General features: G+C 36.5%; 1 protein-coding gene across 5 annotated transcripts in view; it reads left to right on the top strand.

Annotated features, from left to right (window-relative positions):
• LOC102622337 (probable disease resistance protein At4g27220) overlaps positions 1 to 11159 on the top strand; it is a 93880-nt gene extending 82721 nt beyond the window's left edge. Inside the window, exons 2-6 of one of the 5 annotated variants that reach the window (XM_052442834.1) lie at positions 6724 to 7498; positions 8634 to 9113; positions 9314 to 10135; positions 10420 to 10525; positions 10918 to 11158. In XM_052442834.1, coding sequence (XP_052298794.1) covers positions 6724 to 7498; positions 8634 to 9113; positions 9314 to 10135; positions 10420 to 10467 — 2125 coding nt within the window. In that variant the 3' untranslated portion in view covers positions 10468 to 10525; positions 10918 to 11158. Of the gene's footprint in view, positions 1 to 6723; positions 7499 to 8633; positions 9114 to 9313; positions 10136 to 10419; positions 10526 to 10917 lie in introns of all 5 variants that reach the window. The other 4 variants (XM_052442835.1, XM_052442832.1, XM_052442833.1 and 1 more) reach the window with 4 other exon arrangements.
• Positions 11160 to 11468: the final 309 nt, after the last annotated feature.

Here is an 11468-nt window from a genome sequence, read left to right on the forward strand (position 1 = left end):
CAATCCATGAGTAGATGATCCATGAGCAGACAATCCATGAGCAGATAACCTGTGAGCCTGTGAGCACAGCCAACAGTTAGGAGGCACCGGAAGTTTTTCCGGTGAGAACCCTCCGACGCTCAAGTTAGCGATTTGGGTCTTACTTGAAAAAACCAATACCATAGTTCATGTGGCTTAATTATGATTGCTTTAAACCAAAAGCTTTTAAGTAAATTTAAAGGAAAATAATTGAGAATAATTAATCTTAAAGAAATCATAAGCGAAAGAGAAATTTCCCAGTGGTAGAGAGAGAAAAGATCTAATGGGATCAGTCACCCAGAGAGAGAGAGAGAAAGAGAAAAGAATAGACCCCCATTTCCTCATTCTTCCCAGGATTTTTATAGGAAATTATAGCGGTTTTTATCCTCTCCCCTAGAATTCTCAAGAAAACTACTAATTTTCAGCCTACTAAGAATATGGTTCCTAATATTTTGACTGAGTCGTGCTTCCTGGTAACCTCCTGGTCGAGATGATGTGCTCGAGGTCGCCATATATTATTCTGGTCTAGGTGACCAATTACATCCTGGTCGAGATGATCTACTCGAGGTAAGCAATAACATCCTGTTTGAGGTGATGTGCTTGAGGTCATCAAACAACATCCTAGTCGAGGTAATCTGCTCAACCATTTGCTCACTTTTACTTTGAGGAGAGCACGATAATGTATGAGCAAACACCTTTATCTTGGTCACCCTATTTCATTCCCTAAAAACCAATCCCCCAATTTCTACTATTGAGAGTGAAACGAATCAAGACTGGAAACTTTAGTGGTCTGCTCGCCTTCGCTTGGTCGAGCAAATCCTGGCATGCTTGGCTTACTGTCTCGCCATAAAATAGGCTCTAAGACATTGGAGCCTTTGCGTGCCTTAGAAACTTTTTGGAACTTTGGTGGTCTGCTCACCTTTGCTTGGTCAAGCAGATCCTGGCATGCTTGGCTTCCTGTCTCGCCATAAAACAGACTTTGAGACTTTGAAGCCTTTGCACGCGTTAGAAACTTTTTGGAACTTTGGTGGTCTGCTCGCCTTTGCTTGGTCGAGCAGATCTTGACATGCTTGGCTTCCTGTCTCGCCATAAAACATGCTTTGAGACTTTGGAGCCTTTGTACGCCTTAGAAATTTTTTGGAACTTTGGTGGTCTGGTCGCCTTCACTTGGTCGAGCGGATCCTGGCATGCTTGGCTTCCTGTCTCGCCATAAAACAGGCTTTGAGACTTTGGAGCCTTTGCATGCCTTATTAGTAAACTTTGATTGGCTTCTCAACGCTAGCCTAGCTCTCTTTTCTTAAATCATTCTCATATTGAGTAACTCTCAAGAAATCAAGTTAACTAAGTTATATCGTCAGCCCTAATATGAGCACAATCAATTTAATGAATATAAGGTATCCTCATCTCACATACCAGGATTTAGAGAAATAATTAAATTTTCATGAAAAAATTACTTGTAAATAAAAATTTAACTTCTGACCTGTTCTGATTTTTGCAAACGTGTGCCTTCAATATGCTCTCATTTAAGGTTTTTGTTTCCTTATTTAAGCAAGCTCATCCATTTACGCACTGTAACATTCTGATTTGCTTCGACTAGATGAAAATTGATAGAGACAAAAAATTGGCTTATCGTACCGGTCCCCACAGACGACGCCAAATGTTGATGCCGAAATCCAGATGAGTTGGTTAAATCTCAGATCCTTGCATCAACATTAAATTTGTTTGGTGTGAAGCCGCTGATTAGTTAGCACCATGAGTAAATTTTCTATGAGCATATGTTCTATGAGCAGACAACTCATGAGGAGACGATCCATGAGCAGACGATCCATGAGCATACAATCCATGAGCAGACAATCCATGAGCAGATAACCTGTGATTATCTGTGAGCCTGTGAGCACAGCCAACAATCAGGAGGCCCCATAAATTTTTCCGGCGAGAACCCTCCGACGCTCAAGTCAGCGATTTGGGTCTTATTTGGAAAAACCAATACCATAGTTCATGTGGCTTAATTATGATTGCTTTAAACCAAAAGCTTTTAAGTAAATTTAAAGGAAAATAATTGAGAATAATTAATCTTAAAGAAATTATAAGCGAAAGAGAAATTTCCCAGTGGTAGAGAAAGAAAAAGATCCAATGGGTTCAGTCACCTAGAGAGAGAGAGAGAGAGAAAAGAATAGACCCCCCCTTTCCTCCTTCTTCCCAGGGTTTTTATAGGAAATTATAGCGGTTTTTATCCTCTCCCCTAGAATTCTCAAGAAAACTACTAATTTTCAGCCCACTAAGAATATGGTCCCTAATATTTCGGAGAAAATATTTTGACTGAGTCGTGCTTCCTGGTAATCTCCTGGTCGAGGTGATGTGCTTGAGGTCACCACATATTATTCTGGTCGAGGTGACCAATAACATTCTGGTCGAGGTGATGTGCTTGAGGTCACCACATATTATTCTGGTCGAGGTGACCAATAACATCTTGGTCGAGATGATCTGCTCGAGGTAACCAATAACATCCTGGTTGAGGTGATGTGCTTGAGGTTACCAAACAACATCCTAGTCGAGGTGATCTGCTCAACCATTTGCTCACTTTTACTTTAAGGAGAGCACGATAATGTATGAGCAAACATCTTTATCTTGGTCACCCTATTTCATTCCCTAAACAAAAACAAAAACCTTTTGTACTTTTCATGTCATCAATAGAGCCTACTCAATCACTATTAGAAAAATTATGAAGCTTAAAATTCTAACAATAAGAATATTTAATGCCATAATTTGTTGTGCCCTTAATATAACTTACAATCCTTTTATTAGCTTGAAAATGCACTTCACTGGCGCAATGCATGAATCTCGAGAGTAAGCTTACTGCAAACATAATGTCTAGTCTGGTGGCTGTAAGATACATCAAGCAACCAATTAGGCTTCTATATTTGCTTTCATCAACTTTTTCTGCTCCATCATCTTTGCTAAATTTCTCTTTCTAATTCATTGGTGTGCTGGTACTTTTGCAATCCTCCATGTGAAGTTTTTTTAGTATTTCCCTTGCATACTTCTTTTGGCTTATGAAGACTCCATCTTAATCTTGCTTCACCTTCATTCCCAAAAAACAGGACATCAAGCCAAGGTCTATCATCTCAAATACTTTGAGAATTTCCACATTAAGCCCCTTTACTAGTTTCTCATTACTTCCTGTAACAAGGAGATCATCAACATAAATAGAAACTATAATTGAGTTAGTATTTGTTCATTTACATATAATGTAGCTTCACTTGGACTTTTAATAAATCTAAGACTTTGAAGGTGTTCATCAATCCTGCTGTACCAAGCCCTAGGAGCTTATTTAAGACCATATAAGGCCTTCTTCAACAAGTAGTCATTAAACCATCAAATGTTTGCAATGAGCACAATCTGATCATCTCTTTGGAATAATTAGATGTTGGCTGACCTATTTTTTGGCCGGGAAAAGGTTTTTGGCTGGTGGCTGCTCCATTTGGCCATAACTTCTTTTTTTTTTTTTTGGGTCTATATCAATTGATGCCACTATGTCAATAATAATTGGTAGGAAATAAATTAATATCCAACTATATCTTCTTAATTAATTACTTGTTTTTTCATCCATTTGCATTAGAAAAAAGGGGTGCAGGTTCAGGAAGCTTCTTAGACGTGGGTCGCGTCAAGCTGGACACGTCAACATCATTGACAAGTGGGAACAACTCTTTCTAATAAAAGAAGGGAGCCTCTAAGTTACAATAATTGTAACTTAGCATTTACCATAAAAGAAAAGCCTTTTTTTGTTTTAAAATAAAACTTTTTTTTTTGTTTTATGATTCACCCCCAAGTCAATCTATTGTGACTACATACAAATTAATAAAGAGGGTTGTGGGGTTGCTGCATAGAAATTGTTGAATATATACAAATTATTGAACAGAAATCCAATAATTGAACACCGTCCAATTCCTGTCCAATCAAATTAAAACTCAATTAATATATTCCACTAAAATTTTCATACAACATCCTATTCAGATGAATAAAATGTAAAAAATAAAATATATAGTTCAAAAAATTATAAAGGATGCAATTTAGCAGGTCATACAATATACCAAAAAAAGTCTTGGGGGTGCAGTAGGAATATTTCTTGATAGAAAGAGTCTTAAAAATTTTTTCGCCAGCAAACATTTTCTCTCTCTGATCTCTGTATTCTTCAGATCCTCCTCCTTGCTTGAACGTCTGTAACTTTGTCATCCATGATTTGCATTCAATTCTTGACCAAAAAACCTTTTCCGGATTTTCATCTTTTGATCTCAAACATGCTTTGCTTCTGTTGATTGTGGTCGCTTCTAGTGCTAGTTCTTTTCCTATATAGCTTTGTTTCCTTTTGCCATCAGCTCTTTGCATTTCCTTGGATGAAGAAACCTTTTTCTTGTTTCAATTTTCTGATCTCAAAAGCATTTTGATTCTCGTCTGCCACACTGATTTTGTCCTTGTTTTGTACAAACATAATTTCGCCATTATCTGTTTGATTATCAACTGACCTGTCGTTGACTCTATTCTATTTCTATGTGAAAAATACGAAAAAAAAAAAAAGAGATTGAAGATGGTGGAAAGCATTGTTACTGTTGTTTTAGAAGTTGTGAAATGCTTGGCTCCTCCGACACAACGCCAACTTGATTACTTGCGTAACTACAATGAAAACATTCAGAAACTCGAGGCAGAAACCGAGAGCCTGAAGGTTGAAATTAGGAGCATTGAGCGCAGAGTTTTTGGGGCCGATAAAAAAGGAGAAAAGAGTGAAGAGAAAGTCGAGAAGTGGCTGGTTAGCGCCAACAAGATCATTGATGAGGTGAATGCCAAATTCATGGAAGATGAAGAGACTGCAAATAAGCGATGTCTCAAGGGGCTGTGTCCTAATTTGAAGGCTCGCTATCAGCTTAGCAAGAAAGCAGAGACACAGGTGAAGGCCCTTGTTGAGTGCCGAGAAGAAGCCGGTCGACTTGATAGAATTTCCTACCTTACCTATCCGGACAAGATATGGCTCAAGTCCCACAAAGGTTACGAGGCCTTTGGATCAAGGCTTTCTACTTTGAAGTGTATACAAAACGCTTTGACTGATGTTAATGTCAGCATCGTTGGAGTGTACGGCATGGGCGGCGTTGGAAAGACGACTCTAGCGAAGGAGATCGTTAGGCAAGCCTTGGCAGACAAGCTCTTTGATCAAATAGCCTTTTCAGAGGTTTCCGAAACTGTAGACATAAAAAAGATTCAGCGGGATATTGCTGAGGACTTGGGTCTGGCATGGCATGAGGAAACTGAATCTAGAACTGCGAGTAGACTGTATGAACAGTTGAAGAATGAGAAGAAGATTCTTGTGGTTCTAGATAACATATGGAAGCATCTTGATTTGGAGACTGTTGGAATTCCTTTTGGTGATGATCATAGAGGTTGTAAACTCTTGCTGACAGCAAGAGATCGTAATGTTTTGTTGGATATGGATTCTAAACATAACTTCTTTATTGACAACTTAAATGAAGAAGAAGCTTGGAGATTGTTTAAGACGATGGCGGGTGATTATGTTGAAAATCGTCAGCTGAAATCTACAGCAACAGATGTAGCCAAGGGATGTGGAGGTTTGCCTATTGCCTTAGCTACAACAGCAAGGGCAATGAGAGACAAGACTGTGCATGAATGGAAGAATGCCTTGCGAGAACTTCAGACGTCTTCAGTGATGAACTTCGAAGGACTGCCGGCAGATACTTATTCAAGAATCGAGCTGAGTTTCAAGTATTTAAAAGGTGAGCAGCTCAAGAAAATTTTTCTGCTTTGTAGTCTAATGGGTAATTCTATTTTTACTTCAGACCTGTTTAAATACTCCATGGGTTTGGGTATACTCCAAGGAGTCAAGAAGATGGAAGATGCACGAAACCAATTATATGCATTGGCCTATAAACTTAAAGACGCTTGTTTGTTGCTTGAGGGAGGTAGCAACGAACAATTTTCAATGCATGACGTCGTTCGCGATGTTGGCATATCAATTGCTTGCCGGGACCATCATGTATTTTTGGCAAAAAATGAGGATGTGTTGGAGCTGCCGGAAAAGGAAGCACTTGAAAATTGCTATGCGATTTCTATAAGAGGTTGCCGTATTCAGGAGCTTCCTCAAGGATTGGAATGCTTGCAACTCGAATTTTTATATGTATCTCCCAAAGACTCTTACCTTCAAATCAATATTCCTGAGAACTTTTTTGCAGGGATGCGGAAGCTTAGAGTTGTAGATTTTACTGGGATGCAATTATGTTGCTTGCCATCTTCAATTGATCTCTTAGTAAATCTTCAAACACTATGTTTGGATCAATGCATGTTGAGAGACATAGCTATTATTGGAAGGTTGAAGAATCTGGAAATCCTTAGCTTTTTAAAATCAGATATTGTGCAGTTGCCTGAAGAACTAGGTGAATTGACTAAGCTAAGGTTGTTAGATTTATCCAATTGTTTCCAGCTAAAAGCTATTGCACCCAATGTCCTATCAAGGTTAACTCGATTAGAAGAACTCTACATGAAAAATTGCTTTATCGAATGGGATGTTGAAAGACCTAATGGTAGAAGAAGTACTGCCAGCCTTGGTGAGTTGTTGCAATTGCCGCGACTGACCACTCTAGAAATAGATGTCAAAAATGATAGTATTTTACCAGAAGGCTTTTTTGCAAAAAAATTAGAAAGGTTCAAAATATCAATAGGAGATGAGTCATTCAAGCCTCCCGTGCGTGCGGATGAATGGTTCGGTAGTCGACGGGTTTTGATCAGTAATCCTTCGAGTGTAAGAACCATAAAGCTGAAGCTTAGCTCAAAGCCTATTTGCTCGAAGAAAATGCAGGGCATCCAGAATGTTGAATACTTGTGTTTGGACAAGCTGCAAGGTGTCAAGAATGTTCTTTTAGATATGGACATTGAGGGCTTTCTACAGTTGAAGCATCTCCATGTTCAAAATAATCCTGACTTTGTGTGCGTTGTTGACTCAACGGAGGGGGTACCTCGTGATGTGTTTCCTCTTTTGGAGTCACTTACTCTTTACAATTTGATTAACATGGAGAGGGTATGTATTGATCGACTCAAAGTAGAGTCTTTCTGTGAACTTAAAACCATAAGGGTGGGAAAATGTGATGAGTTGAGTAATATCTTCTTGCTGTCTTCTATAAGCTGCCTTCCCACACTTGAGAGGATTGCAGTTTTTGATTGCGATAAGATTGAAGAGGTCTTTGCAATTGGTGGAGAACCAGATGTCGACAACAATAATGCAGTGGAGAAGATAGAGTTTGCTGCATTAAAATTTTTACATCTGCTAAATCTTCCGAAGCTTGCAAGTTTTTGCTCTGAAGTAAAGAGACCAAATACACAAGGGTCGCAAGAGGAATTGACAGCTACTACTTGCTCGACCGAAATCAGTTTATTGGAGGAGGACAAGGTTGATACTTCGACACCGCTTTTCAACGAGAAGGTAAGCTGTTATAATGAAACCAAAGCATTCTTTTTTCTTTCTCAACTTATTCTATCGTGCATTCTCGTTTGATGACAACTATAGAAAATGAATTATAAGGGAAAAAGAAAATGAGAATTGGAAATTAGAATCTCACACACTCACTCAAGCTCGCTTTACATAGTAATAATGTGAATTAAATTGCATATTAAGTGTATGTTTGGTATGGTAATAATTCTCAAAAAATCATTTTTAGCACGGATTTCTAAAAACCATATTTGAAAAAAGTTTAACACAATGTTTTGTAAATGGGTGAGCTATTTGCACTTCAAAAATTACTCTAAACACTCTGAAATAAAAATTTTATAACAAAAATATCTATCATATGAATTACGTTAAGCACAATTTATTATAAGTCAATATTACATGATTACTATGAACACCCCATATAACACACTCATTATTTAATATATATATATATATATATATATATATATATATATATAATTTTCATGTTTTAAACCTTAAAACTTTTTTATTTACAACATCTTAATCAATACTTAGATGAATAATGATAAAATCAATATTTTTATTTTATTTTTCCATAAATAAAATTAATTTTGCACTCATTATTTTTATTTTTTCAAAATAAAGTAAGTATTGTTTTTCCTTTTTTGGGGCCTTTGACCTCTTTTTTTTTTCTTCTTTGTCCTCTTCTCCTCTTCTCCTTCTTTTTTTTCGAGTTTTTATGGAATATTTCTTATTATTTTCTCATTGCAAGTTATTTTAAGTGCAAAATCCAATATTAAACATAAGTAAACAAAAAAATTAATAACTAAAATACTTGTTTTACTATTTAAATTACATTCGGTACACATGCATGTTTGGTAATTTACTATTATAAAATACATGTTTTATTATTTTTCAAAAATAAAAGAGGTTTTTTATAATTCATAAATAATATTGAGCACATTATTTTAATAATTACTTTTAAATTACATTTGTCAAACTCTTTGGTACATTAGATTGTCAAATAATCAAATACCAAACACGCACTGAAGCTGTCACTTAGGAAGAAGGTTTTGATGGCTTATATTTACAATCAAAGAAGATACTTCTCAGCTTATATTGGATCTAATAAAAAATTAATGTTTAGGTTGTGCTCCCCAACTTGGAGGATTTGAAGCTGATTGGAATTACTGTCGAAAAGATTTGGCAAAATCAACTTCCAGCCATGTTTCTTTGCTTTCAAAGTTTAACTAAATTGATCGTGGGGGAATGTCACAAATTAAAATGTATATTTTCGACTTCTATGCTCAGAAGCTTTGAACAACTCCGACAGCTGAATATATACAACTGTATGGGTTTGCTTGAGATTATTTCCGAAGGAGCAGATCAAGTGCCACCTTGTTTTATCTTTCCGCGGCTGACATTTCTAAGACTAGGTCGTCTACCAGAACTTAGATGTTTATATCCTGGAATGCATACTTCGGAATGGCCGGCACTAAAATCGTTGATGGTCTTTGGTTGTGACAAAATAAAGTTATTTGCTTCTGAGTTATCTAGCTTCCATGGAAACATTGATGAGAATCAACTTCCTATCCCAGCACAACAGCCTCTGTTCTTGATCGAAAAGGTATATATGCAACCATTTATTTGATTTTTTATCAGTTGAGTCTTACTGTTTCTTATGTTTTACGTTTGATTCTTTGTTGCAAAGAAACTCACAAACAAAAGATTTTAGAAATACCCACTGTACATGTATGTATTACTCAAAATTGTTTGACAGAACATCAATAGAACTAATTAGTTTTTATATGAGTTGATGATGTTCAGATCTTCCCCAGCTTGGAGAAACTCCTATTAAGTGGAAAGGATTTCAGGATGATTTTGCAGGGTGATTACCCACAAAACCTATTTGGCAGTCTTAAATACATTGAGGTTGTGCAAGATGACTCAGCTTGTTTTCCGCTTGGTTTACTTGAGAAGTTTCGCAATCTGGAAATCCTCTATCTGAGTCGTACTTCATACACAGAGATATTATCAAATGAAGGACACTCGGAGAAGCACGTGGGCAAGTTCTCACAAGTAAAACATTTACAGCCGTACAAACTGAATGATCTGAAGCAGCTGTGGAAACAAGGCTCCAAACTAGACTTCATTTTCACAAATCTTGAAATTCTACGAGTATATTGTTGTCAAAATCTGATTGTTCTATTGCCATCGTCATCGGTATCTTTCCGAAATCTGACGGATCTGCAAGTTTGGGGTTGCAAGGAATTGATGAAGTTGGTAACATCCTCCACAGCAAAGAGTCTAGTGCGACTCAGGATAATGAAGGTATGTGGAAGCAGAGCAATGACACAAGTGGTAACAAGTGAGAAAGATGGAGCAGAAGATGAAATTGTTTTCAGCAATTTGAAGGCGTTGACTCTGCTTGATTTAGATAGCCTCACAAGTTTCTGCTCCGGCAATTACACCTTCAAATTCCCATCTTTACGAGATTTAGAAGTGATTGGTTGTCCCAAGATGAAGATTTTCACCACAGGAGAATTATGTACACCGCCGAGAGTAAACGTCTGGTATGGAGAGGGAGATGGTGAATGTCGTTGGGCTAATGACCTTAACGTTACGATACAAGAGTTACATGCTGAAAAGGTACGGTTAATCCCAAGGAAATTTTTGCAAAATTTGCAGTTTTTGCAAAATTCAGAAAATAGATCATCGACAACTAGAATATTTGTTATTGATTAAGCGCATGATCAGGTTTTAAAAAGTGTGAGACACTTTTGTATTTAATTCTTGAAATTGTCCAATTTAAAACGGACATTTTGCCAAAAGTTTGGGAATCTTTTTCAATTATCAAAAATTCATGAATCATTAGTTTTAACTTCATAATATAAAAGTCTTGTCAAATTAATGAATGAGAATTTTATTTTCAGATGTTGGAAGGGTCGTCTTCTAATTTGAGGAAGTACGATACATTGTGATCGCATTGGCTTTTTAATATATTACTTCGAGTTGTGAAATAGAAGACTAAAGTCCCAGGTAAATAATTTCATTTTATTTATTTGTTCTCGTGGCTTGTTTCATCGGTTCACCTGAACTATTTAGATTGCGTCACTGGTTTATTGTTAACTTTGAAATGAAGTTTTAATGTTTCGTTCAGGGCTTTATGAGCAAATTTTTCATCATTGGATGTCTTTTGGTCTGAACTTTTGAGATTTTGTTTGATAGTCAAGGCTTTATAGTATGCTATTTATAATTCCTTAAGATTGTGCAAATTTTTTTATGATAAAATTGCTTGACAATGTCATTGAAAGGAACAACACTTTTGTGTTGAAAGCCTTCAGATTACAGAAAAATAATAATCTTTTCTGCACTTCTATGTTGCTCTTTTTGATTACCGAGGTCTCAACTTTATCACTCTTCTTTTGCAGGATGTGGAATCAAAGATATTTTTCTTTGACATTTGTGTTCCTTGTATTAAAAGTTTACATGCTGAGGGGCTTCCTGTGTTATCTTTGCTGTTCTACTTCATTGTATCGCTACAGCTTTGTGAGTGTTGCGATAACTATTGTTTCCTTCATTTGAGCATTGTAAGTTTCGAAGGCGCTACATTGCTTGACTAAAGATGTTTAAATTTACCATTTGTTTGCACCCCTTGTATTATATACAATAAATTTTTTATGTATTTTGATATTTAATACGAGATATGTTTGAATTTTCATTGAAAGGTTTCATAATTGTTCTGATTTATCTTCAGTTTTATTTTTGTTATCTCAAACACACGTCAGCCCTTGCATGAATAAAAGCACATAATATCCCAGAAGAGTTTTATTAGACGTGCAGGCAAATGAAATTTTATCAGCAATCTTGTGATTTTACCATTATTGTTGTTGTTGCTGTCTATTATTATTACTACTTGTTGAGTACATAAAGGCACCAGGTCAGCCATACTACAGTGGGACGAGCAGAACACGGGGTAAAC

This window comes from Citrus sinensis, chromosome 5 (assembly GCF_022201045.2).
Source record: "Citrus sinensis cultivar Valencia sweet orange chromosome 5, DVS_A1.0, whole genome shotgun sequence".
NCBI lineage: Eukaryota > Viridiplantae > Streptophyta > Magnoliopsida > Sapindales > Rutaceae > Citrus > Citrus sinensis.